The 23,184-nt window shown below is 42.7% G+C and overlaps 1 protein-coding gene across 1 annotated transcript in view; it reads right to left on the reverse strand.

Moving 5' to 3' along the window:
- Positions 1 to 23,184, reverse strand: part of TPD52 (tumor protein D52) — a 265,231-nt gene that overhangs the window by 64,352 nt on the left and 177,695 nt on the right. Inside the window, exon 6 of the mRNA XM_040354489.1 lies at positions 14,844 to 15,025. Coding sequence (XP_040210423.1) covers positions 14,844 to 15,025 — 182 coding nt within the window. The remainder of the gene's footprint in view (positions 1 to 14,843; positions 15,026 to 23,184) is intronic.

The following is a 23,184-nucleotide window of genomic DNA, read 5'->3' on the forward strand; positions in this document are numbered from 1 at the left end:
GCAAAGTCCCACCCAAAAATGGAACTTCCGCTTTAGGCGACAGTGACCCCTGATACCCTCCAGCTCCCACTTCCTCCCGAGGCTCCGCAGCGCCAGAAGGAAGTTCACCTCTCCCCCCTTCCTCCAATCTTCTGGGACACATCACAGGTCTCAGAAGATTGCCCGGTCATTCACATCGTGGCTCACGAATGTGCAGTGCATGCCCGGCTGTGAAGCCACAGCCAGACACCCACAGAAAGAATGCCAGCGCCGTGGAGAGGAGCGGGGCTTTGTACATCTGCTTCGCTGGACCGTGGGACAGGTGAGTGCCTGATTATTAAAAGTCAGTAGCTACACTTTTTTGGGGCGGAACTCCGCTTTAAGGTGAAATGTCTGTACTCGATAAAGTATAAGTATAGATTGGGTCAAATCATATTGAAAAAGAAAATAATTCTGATGTGTCCACTGTATACATAGGTATGCACAGCCCAAAGCTCAAAACGTGTGTATATATATATATATATATATATATATATATATATATTTATTTTACACACATACACACTATATTGTCAAAATATATCAATTAGAGGTTAAAAATCAGGTGTGAGGAGGCAACATTGTGCCCGGTGATCTTTGACTTCCCCATGTTGTTCAGGTAGGTCTCAACCTTTTTAAAGGTTGTCTACCCCGGTCTTAGACTATCCATCACCAAGTCACAGGACCCACAGATGAGGGTCAGGGGGACAATGCATCTCCATTAAGGCAGCCATACACGGTTCGAATTTCGAAAGAATTTTCTTTCGAAAATCATATCAAAGAATTTTCGTACGAATTTCACACCATTAAAGGGGTTGTAAAGGTAAAAGTTTTTTTTTTTTTGCATAGGATGCATTAAGGTAAAAAAACATCTGCCATACAAGAATTTTCGTGACTTTAGTAAACTCATTAGATTCGACGTGAGATGAGCATACAAAAAAAAAAAAAAACATACGATCATTCGTCCGATAATCGGATCGTGTGTACCGGGCATTAGTGGGCTGCAGCAACAGCCGATTTTCGTGCGGCAAACAAATTTGAGAAATCCGACATGTTGGAAATTTTTTGAAAAACGAACGATTTTCTGATCAATGATGGGAGAATCGTGCGAGAAATGTAATAGAAAAAAAAAATGCGCATGTGCGAGAAACGAATATTCCCGGAGAGAAACGAATATTTCCGGCAACATGAAGGTTTTGTCGGCCGAATTTCGAAAATCAATGGTGGCATCATCGGATCACAAAAAAACAAACTTTCTGATTTGGAAAAATAAATTTGTTCGAAATTCGACCATGTATGGCCTGCTTTAGTATACCAGTCTCTTCCAAATGTCCCCTCTAAAGCTCCACCCAGCTGGACATGCTTCCTGATGACATTTATTCCCAAGTTTCAACTTCTACAGGCAACGTCAGAAGGAGAGCATAAAGCCCTACGTAAGTGTCTGTGTTGGAGTACACACATGGTTAAAGACCCCCCCACCCCCCCACACATAACTGTGCTTGGCAATTGGCTGTTGCATCAATGAGCACCGCTTTGTGGGAGAAATAGGCAGTATACATATGTTACTTCTTATGTGGAATTACCAAATATTTCCAAGGTAGGTATCAGCAGGTGGGAGCTGGTGTTCTATTAATAGAATTTCTTACTTTAAACTAAGTGGGCAATGGGACAAGTTAACGTTAAGAAATAAAAACAAAAAAAAGTCTACATGAAAAATGTCTTAAAGTGGCTGTAAAGTTTTTGTAATGGTTTTCTAAAATAACAAACATGTTATACTTACCTGCTCTGCGCGATGATATTGCACAGAGCTACCCTGAACCTCCTCTTCTGGGGTTCCCCGAAGATGATCTTGGCTCCTCCTCTTCTTGGTGTGCCCCTACAGGAAGCCGCTTTCTATTGGCGTGCACCTGCGGATTTGCTCCCAAGCCAGGCTGTGTGCATCAATAGACAAACTCAGTGTGGCTTAGCCCCGCCCTCCTCACAGAATTTTATTAACAGCAGCCAATGGTTCCCTGTGAGGAAAGGAAGAGTGAGCAGCACTGCTGTAGTTGGGCACAGTGTTGGATGATAGGACTCAGGTAAGAATTTATGGAGGTGAAGGTTCGATACAGATACAGGGCATTTTTTACCTCCATGCAGCGAATGCAGGGAACAAAAAAAAGTCCTGCCTTTAGAACCACTCTAACAAGTATGACAATATATTCAAATAATAAAATGCATCTTCCTTTAAAAGCAAAATAATGGATTGTGGAAGGCATCATAGCAAACCAATGCGAGTGCAGCATTATCTCAAATAGCAGCGCAGAGATCACTTGCCAACATGAAGGAGCCAACAGCCATTTCATGTTATAATTAATGGCAATATAATTTTTAAATCAAATACAGTCAGATTTCAAGCCAATATTTATGTGCAGACAGTATAAGGCTTGCGCCGTGTGACCCATGTTATGGGATATCCCACAGGGAGCCCTAATTTCACTTTCCAAACCAAAAACATTCCTCAGTTTTAAAATGTAACATGTGGTTAAAGAGAGCAATACCAGACAGTCCACAGAAGCCACCACAGGACAGAAAGAGTTAACCCATTCTCCGAAGGCATTAATGAGGATTTCTAAAGGCAAAGCGGCCTGGCAGACACCATGGCACCATCCATATTGTTTGGGCATAGAAGATGCTGAGTGAATTATAAAGTTATAAATACTGTACTCTGAAGAACAACTTTCCCTAACCTCAATGCTCTGCATACTGAATGCTGAAACAGACGGAAGAATGATACCAGGCTGTCTCTTCAGTTGCGTCTTCCAAAACACAAAGAGCCGAAAGTCTGCTGCTGACTGCATTTCAGACATCTAAACCATACGTAAAAGTGTTGGCTTGAGTCTCAAATCCTACATTAGAGGTTATTAAAGAAAACACAAATCGGTACCCTGTGGCCAAGTGTGTTAGAGGTTACTTCAAAGCCTTTCTGCGCCCTAATTCCGAGTCATTGTTAATGGGACAAGTTATCCAGAAGTGGAGGCTGATGGGCTGAGCTGGTTGGCTTATTTGTCTTGGACACACTAATAGCGAATTCCAGAATTCCTGGATCTGTTCCCATCTGCCTGGGTGTGTTAGGTGTTCTGCACACCTTTGCATGTTCCAACACCACTTGTTGTATTTTCCACAATATAGGGGGCTCAGTCACACCAGCCTGCATGTGTTATGCTCCATATAGCGCATGCGCAGTGACGTGCATCGTTACAACGCATCATACTGGTTGACCTTTCTCTCAACTCTCTGCACTGCAGAATTTTGCAATGTGCTGTAACATGCATAGAGGTGCAGTAAGGTGAAACGCGCTGCATAAAGATACAAAACATGTTGCTTTTTTTTTTTTTTTACAAAATGCACACAACTGCACACGTATGTTTGTAAACATGGGAACATATAAAACAACTGTTTTTGATGTGTCCTTGCATTCAGCCTACGTCGCTCTATGCAGAACAATGTAATTCAATGGACTTGGCATAGACACGCTGTAAAACAAAATTGAACAGGGAGTGTGGGAAACCATCATAATGACTGTGGCAGCAGTGCAAACCCAGGCATCAAAGGCAGAGCTCCCGTGAGATGAGAGTACCTCCCTAGCATCAGAAAAAAATTATCAATTCCTTTTTGGTGGATTGACCATTTCAAGAAAATACATTATATTCGAAGTCACTGACACAACATTTTAGAATCAGAGGTCAATAACGCCAGGAGCGGCGTGCTGACGTCACCAACAACGAACGCAAAGGTCCCGGAAGGAACGGGCGGATAGCGAGAGCTGGTCGGCTCGATTTTTACTTGGCATGCTTTTTCCATCTACCTTCATGTGAGTGTATATACTGTATTTGCTGGCGTAGAAGACTACCTTTTACACTTAAAAAAACTGGCCAAAAAGCAGGGGTCTTCTTATACGCCGGGTCAGCTGCTCAGATGCCTGCTGGATGTGTGGTAATACTGTACGTAGCTTCGGCTACATACAGTATATACCACTTAGCCAATCCCGGTGAGCGATGAATTCAAATTAATACAGAGCCTGCTCTGATTGGAGTAACAACCTCTGCCAATCCGAGCAGACTACATACAGTCATTAATGGAATACATTGCTCACCATGTTTGGTTCCAGCTCCAGCAAGAAGGAAGAATATGACTCCAGAAGGAAGAAAAATTAAGCGGTACTTGGTTTTAATTACATTTTATACAGTATCACGCTATGGTAGCTTTTTTCCATTTTACATGGGGAAACAATATAATTCAATAATAAGGCTTACCTGTATGTACTGTGAATATCTCCTAAACTTGCAGTTTTTTAGGAGATATTCACTGTATACGCATATGCCAACATCATTGGCCCATGCGCACTGAAGAAACGACCTGCTTGTGCAGTTTCCTCAGTAGCTTTGCTGTGACCAGAGGCTCCCGTGCGCATGCGCAAGAGTGACGCCATCGCGTCTCTGGCCAATCACAGCGCCCGAGCCTGTGAACCTGGAAATAGCTTTGGGAGACATGTCGCCAGTCACAGCGGTGTGCGGGGATCGCTGCAACAGCTTAGCTTTAGGGTATTTTATAAAAAAACTAGTATGCAACGCATACTAGCTCATTACGCCTTTGTCTTGCAGGTTTTTTTTTTCCTTTCAGCGTTTTACAACCACTTTAATGGCTGTACATGGTTATGCTCCGGTAAATCCCCCCCATGTAATAGTTCCTAGTACTGATATGCAGGAGATACATGGGGAATACAGAGCAGCTGAAATATCACAAAAAAACACCCCTGCAATAGACTGGAGGGTCTCTCTCAACAACTAGGCCACTATACAATACCCAGGAATGATTTTGGAAGGACAATGCTATCACAAAGTAATGCGGAAGACAGAGGTATGTCAAGTATAAATCTAACCTTTTCTGTACAAGTTCCTTTTGCACATGCATTTTTTTTCCTTTGTTACATGGGGTGTCTTCACATTATAAGCAGACGTTGCAATGTACTGCTTTTAAATGTAAATGTAATTACTGGGCAATCGCGGGTGCCCGGCAGCACGCGCATCGGGTTCCCTAGTGGCTTTGGATGGCGCAACGTCATATGACGTCCGCCCAGAACAATGGGGTCTTCCTCCCGCCGTCATTTGATGGCGGGCGGTGGATAAGAGGTTAAAGTGGTAGTAAACTCTCATTTGAGATTTTACCTACAGGTAAGCAGCAGCTGTGTGCCATGGCCAAGTCTCTGCGTGGATACATGGGAGTGACATCATTGCGGCTTGTCCAGTTAGACAGCTGGAGTCCCTGAACCTGGAAGGAAGACAGAGTGAAGATGGAAGCGCATGCAGCGGTGACAGCGTGCCACTGGAGGGCTTTTCTCATATTATGCTAGTATGCAGTGAATACTACCACATTATGATATTGCCTTGCAGGAGAAAAGTTTTTTTTTTTTTTTTTTTCACAAGACTTTACTACTGCATTAATGGGATAATCATTTTAATATTTGTTCACTGGAATTCTGCTTTAGGACAAACATACAACTCAAATGCCACAGTGCAAGAAACAAAAGATGAAGTAGTTATTCCAATATAAGTATTCTTGTAATTTTACAATCTTAGGGCCTACCAATGGGTTCAAAGCCTCCCTCCTGAGTAGAATTTATTCACATTTCCTTCGCTCCCCCACCACCAAACACAAAAGAAAATACCCAGTACTTCCAGCTGTTTCTTGTTTGAGATAAAGTGAACTTAAACACCAACTGTAAGAAAAATAAATAAAATAATAAAATAAATGTACAGCTTTTTGCAGGTAAAAAAAAAAAAAAGAGCTCGCATGGTGTGGAGTCCTTACAAGCATGCTCCCATGATACAGCCGATGGCCATAGCCGCCGGCTGCATCATGGGATGCACCAAGGTGAAAAAACATTCACCTTTACAACCCCTTAAACTCCTTTTTAACAGTCCCTCACGGCAACATCACCCTCGGTGGTGGTCAGCGGGCATCTCCATTGGCTGGTGCAGGATGACATAACGTCTGCGCATGAGCAGGAGCCACTCATCCCGACACACAGGGACTGTACCAGCAATCTAAGCTGAGCTGTACATGCAAAGCTCAGTAGCAGGCAGGTAGGGTCATTTTATTGTAAAAAACTAATTTCAGGTTTCTTCTGCTATATTAGCCTGTCTGCTCACACTCTTGTTAAATGCCTTCAGTTCCGCTTTAATGGCTGGTCCATCACTGTCATATGGAAAGTAAAGGGTAGGTGAGGATCTGCCGCTGGGGATGAGAGCAATGAAGTATAAATGTTGCTTAGTCCTGCAAGTGTAAAGCACTGCTTTGCTTTATAAAATTCATAACATCTATAAACGCCATCAAAATTGAAAAAACGTGTCACCTGTCATAAAGCAACCCTTTATCGCACACGTGTGCGGGAAAAATAACTCGTTAAGACAGGGCAGCCAAAGGTGAAACCCTGTAAACAAACCAGAAAACAAGCAGGCGACAGACGCTCTAATCAGGAACATGTTCTATTCTGTTAGGAAACTCGGAAAAGAATCAGTCAGGGTTCAGCCTGCTGTCAGCAACCTCTCAGGAAAAATTAACTTGAAGAATCAGTGTCACGGGTTTCACAACAAACAAGCCTCCGGAGGATTACAGCGCTGCCTGTTGCAGAACGGCTGCTTTGTACCTTGGCACACAATACAAAGGGTGAGAAGGAAAAGTGCCATAGGACTCGCTGGGGACGTGCAGCAGCTGCGGTATGTGCTAACTAACATAGGTAGCTCGGTCTCAAAAACCTGAGCCAAAGATGTATTAACCGCTGTCAATATTAAATGTACACAGTCCGTGCTGAAAGATCTTGTGTGCTATTCATATAACAACGCTGTGCAGTGCAAAAATAACTTTCCTGCATGCCGATTGCCATACAGTGAAAGTGTTGATAACAAGTCCTGGCTGTAATGTGTGTAGGTGTCCTCCTCCTAACCCTTCAACAAAACACAGCTTTAAAGTGAACCTGTTCTCCATTTTAAAGTATATGTAAAAGGCTAAACTTTTTTCTTTTTGCTTTGGAAAGAGTAGTAGAGATTTGGATTTAGACACACTAATAAAGTTTTGCTGATGATTATTGATGCCACTCATCTAGGTGAGCCCTATTACTTTCCTGCAAGGGACAACGGGATGTTTGTATGGTTTAAGGTGAAGCTTTGATTAGAAAAAAAAATAACAAACATGTCATACTTGCCTCCTCTGTGCAGTTTGTTTTGCAGAGTGGCCCCTAACTCTCTTCTGGGGACCCTCGGCGGCTCTTCTTCACATCAGATAGCCTCCTAGGGCAGTGATGGCGAACCTTGGCACCCCAGATGTTTTGGAACTACATTCCCATGATGCTCATTCACTCTGCAGTGTAGTTGAGCATCATGGGAAATGTAGTTCCAAAACATCTGGGGTGCCAAGGTTCTCCATCACTGCCCTAGGAGAATCGCTCTTCCGGGGCGTCCATAGCTGCTGAATGTATAACTCGGCCCCTCCCCCACATCATTGGATTTGATTGACAGCAGTGGGAGCCAATGGCTGCACTGCTATCAATCTATCCAATCAAGAGCCGGGACCCCATGGAGAGAGAGACAGCGTGTCCCCGCCGAGGGAAATTCAGGTCTCAGGCAAGTAAAAATGGGGGGGGGGGGGCTGGGGGGCCAGTGACGGCCAGGTGTTTTTTCACCTTAATGCATAGGATGCATTAAGGTAATACAACACAAGGGTTTACAAACCCTTTTAGCCCATGTCCACATCGAAACGTTGTGACATGCAAATTGTCAAATCGCCAGCTATGCGCTTCAATTTCCCAAAAGTAGTTCCTGCACTACCTTTGGCCACTTTGGGGGCGATTTCAATAGATATCTGTGCATGAACCCGACAGATGTCTATGAAATCGCTCCCAAAGCCGGACTGACATGCAGGTTTGAAAATCGTGCGAGATCAGCTGAACACGATTTCAGACCCGCATCAGTGTGAACCTAGGCTTAAAGTGAAACGTCACTCTCCTAATCAACAGTGTATATTTTTAATCCTCATGCTGCTAGCATTAGAAAATAGGTAAGAAAGTATATCATATTTACTTTACTTTTTTCAATTACTTCCTGGTTTCCTGTCTAGGCAAATGATGTCACACATCCCAGGAGCCTTCAGGAGGGGAGGAGAGGAGGAGGGGTATTCTCAGCTAAGCACACTCTCCTGCATACAAACTTGAGCTAAGGGCAGGGCAGAAAGTAAATGCTAAATGAATCAAGATGGCCATGGCCAGAAATGCTAGTGGGTGTTTTTCAAAGATTTCTCACCAAAATAAAGCACGGAGACATGGATTTGGAGGAGTTTGCTTTGAAAAGTAAAAATGAATTAAATAGCGTTTTTGGTTGGTGGCGCTCAGATGCAGTGAAGATTTGCTTTAGGGCCCTTCGATACCCTCAAAGGAGGATGAAAAATGGCTTCAGAAGAGCATAATGACGAAGGCTGATGAACTCTGGGCCTCAGTTAGACTTCAGTTTGAGACAATTCTGAGATCTTCTTCAATGTGGGTCCAAAAACATGCTTTTAAAGTGCATTTTAAAGTCAATCATTTGAAATACAGAATTATTTATCATTATTAAAATGCTGGGGGGAAGTTAAGAGCTAGACTTAGAAAAAGGTTCCTGTACGACTTTGGGGGCGATTCGGGGCGACTTGCATTGACTTCAATACAGAAGTCATTTTGCAAGTTGCCTCTCAAGTCGCCTTGAGATCGCCTTGCCAAATCGCCCCCAAAGTCGTGCCGCCTGTGTGTGAACCGGCACTAAGCCTAGGTTCACATTGGAGCAATTTGTCATGCGATTTGAGAGATAAAATCGCATGACAAGTCGCAGCCTATTGGCGGCAATGGCACTGTTCCAATCGGTGCGACACCGATTTTGTGGCGCCGCACTGATTTGCAAAAGTAGTTCCTGCACTACTTTTGCCGATTTCAGGTGCGATTTCTATAGACATCTGTGTATGAAGCCACACAAATGTCTATCAAGTAGCACCTGAAATCGCGCTGACCTTGCTACTTTGAAATCGCGCTACTTCAAGTAAAGTAGCACGATTTCAAAGTAGCATCAGTGTGAACCAGGGCTAAAACCTAGAAGCGAATTGGTTACTATGCACAGCTCTAGAATCTGTGTGCACCAGGTTTAATCCCCCACCATGGTCTCACAGAACAAAGTCACCAGAGGTGTACATGATCCCTGACCAATCATCACAGCCATTACTTTATCTAAAATATTTTTTTTCACCTCAATGTCTGACATCAAGAGGGCCAGATTGTCCCGATATAATTTTGTGAGTTTATGCAATCTGTGTTCAAACTAGTGTGATGCAGGAACCCTGCGAATCCACTACGGGTTCCTGCATCGCACCAGACTCGCACTGCCATATGCAAACTGCTGGGGAGTGTCAATACATTGTTAATGACACCCCCATTTCAGCTTGCATATCGCACTGCGAACTGTCAGTTCAAACATTTAATCGGAGCGCATAGGTGTGAACACCTATGCGATCCGATTCTGGTGCGGACCAAATAAAGGGTCCTGTGCGAGTTTAATCCGAATGCGATGCGATTTCAGCCATACTATCTGTATGGCTGAAATCTCATCACACAGACATTGCATGTGATTTGCTGTGCGAATCACATGCGATTTTGCACCACACAGCAGTGTGAACCGGGCCCTTAAAAGGGGAGAAATGACCAGCAGGTTTTGGAACATTCATTAGGATCTTCAACCCAGAGTTTCTTCATCATCCAGTCTCTGAAGAGGCCTTACTTTTCCTGCTGCACCAGGGCACAGGGCGGGCTTTGGGAGTAAGATGCAGAAACCTTCCTACACAGAAGTCAAATAGACATGGCCTCCCTTTAAACTGCACTAATGTTAGTCTGAAGTGCACAACTGCAATTTAATTAATCAATTGCAAAAATATGTTTACATTTGCACGTATCTGCGCATGTAAATTAGCGTCTTATAAAAGGACGTGATTGCATTATATTTCCTTGTGTACATAAATAAAAAGCCCACAGGAACCATAGTGACATGAAAGGTAAATATCAATGTCTTAGATTGCACGGCTGGCTGGCGCTTTCCGTGTCAGACACTTGACAGAACTAATCCTTTGGCACTGTCTGTAGAGATCAGGGTTCAGGTGGCAGAGACAAGACGTGCAGGGAAGGCTCCTCTGAGAACAAGTGCAGACAGCCCGTTATTACACAAGCAATTCAGTAAAGTGATCCCACAGAGTAGGCACTGTGCTACTCCATAACAAAAGTTACCCATAAAGATGAAACCATAATGACCATTACTGAGCGATCTCATGACTGAGTTACACTTTGCGATTACAAAATACTGTCTGATGTTGTTTTCTACCTCATAAGTTGCAGTGTGCGCCACCCAACCCTCTCCATAGATCTAAGGGCAAATCTTCAGACAACCTGTACATTAGAAAGTAGGACTTGCAAGCAGACGCCTGAGCATGGTGACTGCACATCTCACTGCAATGGAGTTAATTTACTAAAAAGGGACAGACACAGGAGGTTGGATGATTTACTAAAGGGATAGACACAGGGGTTGGACGACTTACTAAGGGATAGACACAGGGGTTGGTTGGTTGGTTGATTTACCAAAGGGATAGACACAGGGGTTGGTTGGTTGATTTACCAAAGGGATAGACACAGGGGTTGGTTGGTCGATTTACCAAAGGGATAGACACAGGGGTTGGTTGGTCGATTTACCAAAGGGATAGGCACAGGGGTTGGTTGGTCGATTTACCAAAGGGATAGACACAGGGGGTGGTTGGTTGATTTACCAAAGGGATAGACACAGGGGTTGGTTGGTTGGTTGATTTACCAAAGGGATAGGCACAGGGGTTGGTTGGTTGATTTACCAAAGGGATAGGACGGGGGTTGGTTGATTTACTAAAGGGATAGACACAGGGGTTGGATGATTTACCAAAAGGAAAGACACAGGGGTTGGATGATTTACCAAAGGGATAGACACAGGGGTTGGATGATTTACTAAAGGGATAGACACAGGGGTTGGTTGGTTGATTTACCAAAGGGATAGACACAGGGGTTGGATGATTTACTAAAGAGATAGACACAGGGGTTGGATGATTTACTAAGACTGGAGCACTCAATCTGGTGCAGCTGTACATGGTAGCCAATCACCTTCTAACTTCAGCTTGTTCAATTAAGATTTGATAATAAGCCCACGGTCACACTGAACACTGCTTTAATATCATGTAAGTTCATCTGAACTTGCATGATTTCAAAGCAGCATTTCAGTACGACTTGTAGGACATCTGTGCGGGTTCATGCACAGAAGTCTATTGAAATTGCCCCCGAAGTCACCAAAAGTAGAGCAGGAACTTCTTTTGGAAATCAGTGCGGTGTCGCACAGATTGGGATGCTCCTATAGCCGGCAATTGATGCGATTAGACAGGTCAAATCGGAGCCTATGTGAACGGGGGCTTAAACCTGGAAGCGGATTGGTTTCTATGCACAGCTTCACCAGATTTTGCACGCTCCAGTTTTAGTACATTTCCCCCATTGTGCACTTAGCAAAACGGTAATGTTCACTTTGAAAAGTGAACAATTAACTGAGCTTGGTAAATATGATGAGGCGGTGTTCAGCTTAATCAACCTATTTGCTAGTAAAAATTAATTCTCTGAATAACCCATCATGTGATAGGGGAATTAAAAGTGAAAACTGTTTCACATTATTTACAACGATTCACTTTTCTAAGAAAAACATACTTTTCAAAGTGAGCGTTTTCAATTTTCTATGTGTAGAGACTCGAATCCATTTAAAAAGGATAAAGTTACATGTTACACCCATATTTATAGAGTAATATGTACCATGCTCTTATCCACCCACCTTCTGCCACCAGGGATCCTCTCTCTGTGACAGTGTGTAGCGGGATCTTCTCCCAGCATTCCCTCTCACAATTTGAAAACAGCGCGGCCATGTGGGACCGAACCCATACGGCTGCATCATTCATTCACAGTTTCCTGTGAATGAATAGACCTACAAGTACCATCAGCTATTGCAGCTGATATCTTGTAGTTCTCAGACTGCAATTCAGTAACTACCTGCTCATATTGGAGGTATGAGAAGATAGTTTACAGAGTCTGAAGGATCCAGGCATTGCACTTTCATTCTGCTGATTGTGGGTCTAATGCTTTACAGGATACAATTTAAAAAAATAATAAATGCACAGTCTGTGGGCTGAATATTTTTTTTAGCTTTTTGGATATGGATCACCATTGTTAATAATATCAATGGCATGGAGGACCCTACTGCATCTATATATGACAGAGAAGACACAAATGTCATTCTACTTGTTTTTTTTGGAACAATATCAGTTTTTTTCACAAGAATATCATGACTATACTTATACAACACACCCCGAGAAGATTTGTACTTTTTGAATAGAGACCCATAGCAGCCCCTGCCTCTTATACGTGACAAATTATCCCAAGTTGAGGGATGATGGAGAAATACCCTTTTTTCGGATCCAATCCGCTTCATCCCGTTTCTTTACAGCCCTTGGGTCTCCCCAAGCCCCCTCACCCTACACCTGTTCCCCCCCCCCAACGTCTTTTTTTTCTTACCCGTCCTTGCATGTTCAGCATAATAATTATAGAACTACAACATGCACACCGACAATCTCCGGTAGCCACGGGCTTATCATGTTCTTGGTTTAATGCAACAATGCCAAGACTGACCTAACTTGATGGGAATTTGGAATTCATTATTATATTTGTTTAGACTGTCTTCTACTATATGTAAGTGACAATGCTGTTTATTCTCATTTCTCCTTTATTTTATCAAGAACAGTTCTTTGTTAAATGTGGAATGCATAAATAAGGGGAAATCTTCACATAAAAGAGACTGAACTGGATACATGCAATGCAGAACTGTCATAGCCAAAGCACTTTCCATCAAAATTCTTAAAAGTAATTCAAAAGGAGTTTTTCTTATTTATTTTTTTATGAATATGTTATACTTAGCCCTGCTCTGTGCAATGGTTTTACATAAAGCAGCCCCAATCCTCCTCTTCAGGGGTCATCCATCAGAGTTCATCAGTATGTCTTTTCTCCCCAAATCTTGTAATTTTCTTTTGCATATTCCCTTTCAGTCACAACATAATAAAACCTCTGAAGAAGACCCCTTGAGGGTCGAAACGCGTTAGATTATCGTTTATACATGCCATATACTTAATAGCTGTACAAATGTTTTGTTGTGTACTGTCAAGAACCTGATGTAATTTATACATTGCCATTTTGTGCGATGCCGCAACTCATGTTCCATCTATGTATCCAATTCCCCCCCTTTTTATATTTTTGATATGTGAATAAAATACCTTTTTATTACATTGAATTCAATTTGTTTAATTGAGGTGCCAAAAAAACCCATTTGGGAAAACTCTCTTTGTCACCCATCAGAGTTCCTAGCTCCCATCCCCTCTGAGGGCACTCCTGTGGGCTCACTGCCGAGCAGTGCCGTGTTTGTCCATTGACAGACTCAGCATGGCTTGGCCCCAACCCCCCACTCTCCTCATTGGCTGTGCTTGACTGCAGTAGGAGCCAATAGCTTCCACTACTGCCTCAATCTCCTGTGAGGAGAAAGAGCAGAGGGAGCTGCTGCTCGCAGGAACAAAGCTGGATCCAGATCAGGCTCTGGTAAGTATAGGGAGGCTTGGGGGGAGAGTTGCACATAGGTTTTTTACTTAAAAAGATAAAAGTTCACCATATCTTTTAGCTCTGTGCCTGAATGAACTACAAGCCGCGGCATCCTTTGCGGTTGTTGGCTTGTAGTTCTCAATGAAGTACCACGGCACTGCGGAGCGCCATGGTAGTTAATTGATTCTTCCTGTCAGTGTATCTGCCTGCCCGTACGGGATGTACAGGTTCACAGATATACTGACAGATCTGAAGGAGATCTGCCTGGCACCAGCAATCAGAAGATCAATGGTGCAATGCTTTACAGGCTCCAAAAGAAAGAAAAATAAAATGCATATTTTTTTACCTGAAAAGTGCATTTTTGTGCATAAGGTAAACTTATCCTTTAATGAAGAGAGTACATTAAGGTAAAAAACATTCTACCTTTAGGACGACTAAGTATGATTAGTTTAACATTGAAAAGGATTAACATTTTCAGCACACAAATTGAACTCTGACAAGCTGGCTTTTTTCCATTCTGTGAAGAGCCAGACAGCCCGTGGTGATCTATTTCCAGAATAAAGTAAAGCAAATGTCTTTCCATCACAATCAATACTCTCTTATACTGAGCTGAAAAATGATCTAACGGGAGGATTGTGGAAAGTAATAATGAGAACCTTTCTGCCAAACAGTCAGCATTGTGGTCATTATATTTCTTTTGTTTTTTAGCTAGCAGGATAATCCCAGGTACAAGTAATTTGCACCTAAAAAGGGTAAAAGTAAGGCCCTTTTCACATGGATCGGATTCGTTGGATAGACTCCTCCAGCTCAGCAGGTGGATGACAGGTCCTTCTCTGATCACTGTGCAGGGACGGACCTGTCAGAGCCTTGCTGTTTTCTATGGCGAGATCGGATGAAAACGGACAGCCTGTCCGTTTTCATCCAATCCACTGGATGGATGGCGAACCTATTACCATCCGTCTGTTTTTAGTAAATCTTATCAGATGGCAGGCGGGTGTCGCCGAGCGGCCCGATCGTGTGAAAGGGGCCTCAATCTAAGAAAAAATACAAATAAAATACAATGTAGCTTGTCTCTACTCACTCTCCATCTTGCTCAGGCCTCTTGCATACGCAGTGAAACTTGCCCCCAAAATCGATATACAGGTCATTGTCAACAACAAGGAAGATTGTCCCAGCAACTATCTTGTCTTTTGCTGGACCCATCTGAATAAGTGGAGAATGATGAAGCAGAGAAGCAAAGGTCTCCTTCTCCTTGGTGGCTGTCTGCAAATAAAATGTGACAAAAAATAAAAACATTACATTTTGCAGGCAACTGTTATTAAGAAAATATATATATTTTTTTTACATTATTCCTTAGTTTAGCGGTCTTGTCTGGCTACATATTCTACCAATGTCTAGGTTTGACATTACAAATTCAAGGACCTACATCATTGTGCCAAAAAAATAAAAACACCAATTTTGAGCCCTTTCTAGAAAAGTAATTAGAAGTGATGCGTCTTGCATAATGCTGCTTCACCTCCTGAAATACACCTAAGATGGTTTTGAACTTTGAGGTTGACTAAACACTCAGCACCTACTCGCAGTACATGAAATATGACACAAGTCAGCTGCACAGTGGATTTTCAACAGATGAGTTAGCTCATCTGTGACCCTCGTCTTATTTCTCTGTAAAACTAAACCTGTGTTTAGAGAAATGCAAATCTTTTACTTCTAAGTGCAAAAAAAGTAGAAAAAAAAGTGGAGAGACTGTAACCAATCAACTAATCAGGACCAAGCACTGTAAATATAGCACTATACATACTGGGGTAGATTCAGATAGATTAGCGGATCTTTAGATCCGCGTAATCTATCTTATTTACGATCCGCCAGCGCAAGTTTTTGAGGCAAGTGCTGTATTCAGAAAGCACTTGCCTCGAAAGTTGCGCCGGCAGATCGTAAATCCCCCGGCGGAATTCAAATTCCGCAGCTAGGGGGAGTTTACTATTTAAATCAGGCACGTCCCCGCGCCGATCTAACTGCGCATGCGCCGCCGGCTAAATTTCCCAGCGTGCATTGGTCCAAATGACGTCGCTAGGACGTCATTGGTTTCGGCGTGAGCGTAAATTGCATCCGCCCGTATTCTGAATCGACTTACGCAAACGACGTAAAAATTCAAAACTCGGCGCAGGAACGACAGCCACACTTAACATAAGATACGCCGCATATAGCAGGGGGTAACTATCCGCCGGAAAAAGCCGAACGCAAACAACGTAAAAAAAAAGCGACAAGCGGGCGTTTGTTTCTGAATCGGCGGATCTCCTCATTTGCATATTCGTCGCGTATACAAACGGAAGCGCCACCTAGCGGCCAGCGGAAGATTGCAGCCTAAGATCCGACGGTGTAAGTCACTTACACCTGTCGGATCTTAGGGAGATCTATGTGGAACCTGATTCTATGAAGATGTCGGATCTCAGAGATACGCCGTCGTATCTCTATCTGAATCTGCCCCACAGTATATAAGCTGAATGCTTATCTTAGCTATTCCTAAGTGAGGGGAAGCCATCTCTTATGCCCCGTACACACGATCGGAATTTCCGATGGAAAAAGTCCAACTGACTTTTTCCATCGGAAATTCCGACCGTGTGTATGTGTGTGTGTATGCCCCATCGGATTATTTCCATCAGAAATTCTGATGAATTCCGTCGGAGTTTCGATAGAGAACATTTTCTCTTTTATTCCGATGGAATTCTGTCGGAATTCCGATGCGATTTTGGTCGGACAAAGGTCCGACCGTGTGTACGAGGCTTTAGACCAGTGGTTCTCAACCCCTGTCCTCAGGACCCAGTAACAGGCCATATTTTAAGTGTCAACTTGGGGAGATGAAGACTAGAATTCTGCAATCACTGAGCAACAAAATTATATCACCTGTGATGTATTTCAGTTATCTTGCAAACCTGGCCTGTTGGTGGGTCCCGAGGTCAGGAGTTGGGAACCAATGTCTTAGACAGTTATCAGTGTCAAGTATGTCCCCACTGGGGGGGGGGGGGGATTTACTCTTTACTCCTGTTCTGGTGACAACTGTAAATTTTAGATTCCCCTTCACTTTCTATTTTAGTGACAGTGGTCATTGGAACAAAACATCCTCAGCAGGGTCGGCAGTAAGAATCTGACAGAGGTTCTAACACTTTAAAGCAGATGTCCCCTGGAAAAAAAAATATTAAAAGCCAACAGCTGCTGACTTTTAATATCAGCACACTTACAGTACCTGTCCTGTAGTCCAGTGCCGTTCGCAGCAGAGAACGAGCGATCGCTCGTCAATCTGCTGCCCCCACCGCCATCCTTGGTGAGGAAACCAGGAAGTGAAGCGCTCCGGCTTCACTGCCCGGTTCCCTGCGGCGCATGCGCATCCAGTGTCAAATGTGACACCGGAGGGGGGGGCTGCGGGTTCCGACAAGCGGGAGTGGAGGTGGAGGGTGGCGCACCACTTTAACTAACATGATCCAAAAACAAACAAATAAAAATGGCTTTAAATACAGGTTAAATTTGGGTCACAAAGAATTTTCCTTGTTTTCCTTTTTACTAGCAACTCAGGTAAAGCTAGTGTCAATCAACGGGAGGGCAGGAAATAACCAGTGGTACCAACACCCAAAGGGTAACCATTGAGGAATAAGTGATGTTCTAAAATAGAAAGAAAGAATGATAAAGAGTAAACGTGAAAGATGTTGGGGAAGATTGGAGAATGAGTCGAATAAAACAATTAATATAATGAAGAAATAGTTGGAGTGCCGAAAGTAGGAAGGTGGTTAATGAGGAGGAGAGTAGAAGGATAATGAGAAGATGAGATAATTACAATAGTAATAACTTGAGAAGTTTAATGAGAATACATCTTCTATTTCCTTCTTCGCACATGTATATTTAAAATGGAAAGGGGAGGGTTATGTGGGAAATTGTTGTTTGTATGTTAATGAAAAATGTCTTAATAAAAATTATAAAAGTAAAAAAAAAAAAAAAAACACACACAAGCTGGTGTCCATGTTTTCCTTTACTTTAAATTAATTTGGTAATAAATTAATTTAAGTTAATTTGGACCAAGCTGGTCCACACTAAGTATTACCTTCACTAGGTGCTGCAGCAGCACTAAGCACTGTATGTACTCTTGGGTCCCGGCTGTGAGCCAGAGACTTCCCGTCTCATACCCGGAACAATATTGAGTTGGTCTTAGTGGTGCTCAGCCATTCAGAAGCAGGCTGATGTCATCATGACTTCCGACTTGGCCAATCAGAGGAAGCTTTGCATTCATTCACAGAACACAAAGCTGCATATGAAATGTTTTGTTGCCTTTAGTTATACTTTAAGGCACCTTTTACACACAGGCTGCCTGATCATGTCCACCTGTCAGTTTTTCAGGAGGACCTGTTCAGACCCTCCAGTCTCCTCAATGGAGTGGTGGATGTCAGTGGACACATGTCCACTGACACCAGCCACCATCCAATCCGATTCCATCTGCCAATAACGTATGTATGGTGGTCCTATTCCCTATCCGTCTGCCAGATCGGATGGAAAAGGATAGGCAGTCCATTTCCATCCAATTGGCCCATACAGGATAGCAGGACTGTGTCCGTGTCCGCTCGACATAGCGAATTGGACACGGACCGGTCATCCGTCTACTTAGCAGGAATCAGCAGAGAGATCCCCTGCTAAGCAAGCAAATTGTGCTTAGCGGAGGCGCCCGTGTGAAAGGGATATTTTTACATTACATTGGTCCAACTTGGACCAATGTAACCATATATGTACCATACCTTGCCAATCCCTCTGGAAGCTAGAAATCACTGCAGTAGGCTGGTGCCAGTGAAGATCACTACTACAGAGATCTCCACCGGCTTCCGGGTCCCATGCCAAGTGGCTGCCTGCTGTGTACTGAACCTAAGAGATGGCTTGATCATCACGGGTGCCATTCAGACAATGCTTTCCAATTTCTCAAGAATAGAAAGGGCTCTCTAATTAGATGTGACCGAGATTGTGACATCACCACCGCACCCCCCCTCACCTATTCCCCACCTCATCCAATCAGAGAGTGTTTAGCAACCATTGAGAAAATGCAAAGCATTCTCTGAATGGTGCCTCCACCAAGCAGGCAACCTCCTGTGTTCACAATGCAGAACGGCAACTGCTTGGCATGAGACCCAAAAGCTAATGGAGATCACTGGAGTGGTGCATACTACAATGATTTCCACAGGTATGGAATATGCATAACTACATTTGTGTAAGCCAATGCAACTACTGTATCCATGCATGGAATTCTTCTTTAAAACCCAATCCCTGGGCAAAAATAAAACCCCCTTTGCACAGCTTCCTCCCACTCATTCAGCTTTTTTTTCCCTTGCTTGCTTTGTAAAAAAAAAAAAAAAAAAAAAAAAAAAAAGAAGGTCTTAATCACCATTGTCTGCTATACATTTCCTTTGTGGGTGCCGTTTTTGGGTGAAGGGGAATGGCACCTGCCACCCAGTCCCCAGAAGCCACCTCGTGGTGACATCACCCCTGAACCCCTCTCCTGCATTCTAAGAGAACCCCGCCATTGGACAGCCAAAAGGAAATGTCATCACAAAGAAGGACCCCTCCTCCTGCACACAGAAGAGAAGACTTGGGATGTCACGTGACCATAGATTTTGGTGGTATTTAGATTGGGATTTATAAAGGGGACATTTTTTTTCCATATGCCATTGATTAGTTAAAGGTGGTATAGGAGATAAGTTTGCACTCTAGCATCTCTACTGATATTCAGTCATTGGCTGACTTCAATGCTTACAGAGTCTATATTGCACACATTAAGGTCTATGGCAATGGCAGCTTTAGAAGAAGAAGAAGTCTGATGTGGGATCATTAGCTTTTCTGTCAAACTCCACTAAAATCAAACACAAAATAGCCGTGCTTACAGCTTATTACTGAATTCTATTTTTAGTCTATAATCCTTTTTTCAATTTTAAATAAAATATAGCCAAAAGCAGGTAATGGCTCCTGAAGTTCAGAGTGGATTTTAGCACCCTAAGAAAGAAAGTTTTAGCGCTTTTAAGAATTTTGACTCTTTAAAAAAACTAGCTAATAAGGCCTAGTACATAGAAAAGCAGCAGGAGAAAACATCCATATCACACACTCCATGACACTCGTCAAATATGAACATCTCCAAAAAGGAAGTGGATCTTGTTCCCTGTCTCCTCGTCTTCAGAATAATGCGCAGGTGTAGGGGGAATGAGAAATCACATCGCCATGGAGACTGAACCAAAGGCCATTAGAAGCAGATATTCTGTCACCATACGTTCTCACATAACCCCTCATTAGCACTGTGAATGCTGATCTCAGCTCAAGAGGGTGCAATCCAAAAAATAAAGAAATGAAGGACACCTATTTTCTTCCAAGAGTCTACTGCTCACTGTCCATGCTGATAACAAAGTCCTTTCTTCTCATCAATCACATATTAAAGCTACACTCCACTCAACCATGAAAATCTGTAAAAAGAAAAAAAAAATGGAAGCCTGTCTAATTAAAGCTTCTACCATGGTCTAGGAGAAAATACAGGATGCCAAGTAGATGCCAAGCTGTTGAAGTGGAACAGAAATCTTGTAGTTCAGATATTACTGGCTCAGAATTTTAAAGGGAGTTTCAATTGATCAAGTTGAGTCGTCAACATGAAGACAAGTCTTGCGGGTCAACAGCACCCAAAAGACAGGTATGGGGACAGCAACTGTCTCGGTCCTGAAGAACACGAGTCTTTAGGAGAAGTTCAAGGCCTTCAAAGTTATTCCGAGTATGAAGAAGCCTACACTTTCCTCAAGACACAAATCACTGCAGTTGCTTGGGCTAGGCATGAAGACCAAGGTGGTGTCCACAACTCACACCCTACTGTACACAGAAGTCTCAGAAGTCTCCCTTTTACTGCCAATATTACTTCAGTTCAGTGTGACTATGGCGTCTTCTGCAAACTTTCCAACACATAATTCTCCTTCTAAAATGATTTTCCTATTGCCCAATAATCCCCACAGTCAGCAGGACAAGTCTCATTCAGGAGATTATCATGGTGGTGGAATGGGAAATTCGCATCATGGATGTGCCGCCGACAAATCTGCAGCAACTGCGTGATGCTTTGAGATGAAAGAAAAATCCTGGATCGCCGCACTCCTCAAAAAAACGATGTCTTTATTCAAAACATGAAAAAAAAAAAAAAATTCAAATGGAAAAAACTGCCAAAATTCATGCAGTCAAACAGGAAGTGGATTAGGAAAAAAGAGCCGACATGTTTCACATCCTGTGATGCTTCCTCGTAGCATCACAGCCAGCACCCTCTTGGTTTGTTGGGACGGAAGCAATGGGGATTGATTGTTTTTAGAGCGGTATACTTTTCTTCACAACTGCGTGATGCTCTCATGTCAATATGGACCAAAATCTGAGGAAGGTTTCCAACACTTTGTTGAATCTATGCCATGAAGAATTAACGCAGTTCTAAAGGCAAAAATGGGGGTCCATCCTGGTACTAGCAATCCCCTTCATTCCACCACATCCCAAAAGGTGATCTATTGGATTGATGGATTGAGATCTGGTGACTGTGAAGGCCATTGGAGTACAGTGACCTCATTGTCATTTTCAAGAAACCAGTGGTGAGATGATTTGAGCTTTGTGACATGGTGCATTATCCTGCTGGAAGAGCCATCAGAAGATGGGTACACACCGCAAAAAAAAAAAAAAAAAAAAAAAAAGAAGAAGATGGGTACACTGTAGTCATAAACAGTGTAAAAATAAATAAAATCAAGTATAATAAATAAGAAAACCAACATTTTTTTTAAAGCACCTATCCCGACGAGCTTGCACGCAGAAGCGAATGCATACGTGAGTAGAGCCTGCATATGAAAACGGTGTTCAAACCACACATGTGAGGTATCACCGCAATTATTAGAGCGAGAGCAATAATTCTAGCCCTAGACCTCCTCTGCAACTCAAAAGATGCAGCCTGTAGAATTTTTTAAACGTCGCCTATAGAGATTTTTAAGGGAAAAAGTTTGACGTCATTCCACGAGCGGGCACAAATTTAAAGTGTGACATGTTGGGTACCAATTTACTCGGCGTAACATTATCTTTCACACAATAAAAAAAAATTGGGCTAACTTTACTGTCCTCTTATTTTTTAATTAGAAAAAGTGATTTTTTTTCCCCAAAAAATTTGCTTGTAAGACCGCTGCGCAAATACGGTGTGACAAAAAGTATTGCAATGACCGTCATTTTATTCTCTCGGTGTTAGAAAAAAAAAAAAAACAATATATGTTTAGGGGTACCAAGTAATTTTCTAGCAACAAAAAATTGTTTTTAACATGTAAAAACAGAGTCTGAAAAACAGGCTCGGGGCTTAAGTGGTTAAATAACTAAAATGTTATACTTGCATGCCCTGTGTAATGGTTTTGCACAGAGCAGCCCAGATCCTTCTCTTGGGGGGTCTCACCAGCGTTTCTGGCTCCTCCTGCCCTCAGAGTGCCCCCATCGCAAGCTACTCCATCCCTAGCAGCGTTGTGTGCTGATGTTGACATGCACAGTGCAGCTCCACCCCTGCCCGCTGCTCCCTCCCCACAGGCTGTGATTGACAGCAGCAGGAGCCAATGCTTCAATTGCTGCATCCTGTGAGGAGAGAGCAGTGCTTTTGCTTTTGGGCACACTGCTGGATTGAGTTTGGAATCAGATAAGTATAGGGGTGGGGAGGAGTCTGGTCACAGAAGTTTTTTTACCTTAAAAAAAATAATAAAAATAATCTGCTTTTAGGATCACTTTAGATCACTTCATTCTCCTGCCCAGGACTACGTGTCCCATGAGGCATTGCTCCCCACACATTCACAAGTTCTCAGGCACTTACTGATATGTATGTAAACCAATAATGCATTCTGTATGCAGGTCAACTAATTGATATTAAAAATAGATGTCAACCATTTTCATTATCAATTATAATCCATTATGTTGATTAGTAGTTTCAGCCTCACTTTGATTTGCTGTTAATTTATAAGGATCCTATGGTACCTTGCTGCCTGAAATCAGTGATGAAGTGGTGTGTTTCCTGTACTAACGATGCCGCCTGAAACTCCTCGGTAGTTAAGATAGCATTTTGTGAGACACAGCAAGTAAATATTCACAGGACATAGTGAATAGGAGTCAAAAAAGGAAGTAAATGTGTTACTAATTTTACAAACTTCAAGATTTTTTTTATTTATTTTTTTTCTGAACAAAGGAGTAGGGAATGAATTGAAATGCAATGAAAAATTATTATATTTGTTTCTATTTTGACCCGCACATGTGAAAGCTGAAGTTTAGTTACATTTTTTTTGCTATGCAGCACCTAAGCTGGCAGATGCAAAGTTTAGAAATCTTCTCCCAGTGCATCAGTATTTGATCGTTATGCATTTCCTATACGA

Source organism: Rana temporaria, chromosome 5, assembly GCF_905171775.1.
Source record: "Rana temporaria chromosome 5, aRanTem1.1, whole genome shotgun sequence".
In the NCBI taxonomy this organism is placed as follows: Eukaryota; Metazoa; Chordata; class Amphibia; order Anura; family Ranidae; genus Rana; species Rana temporaria.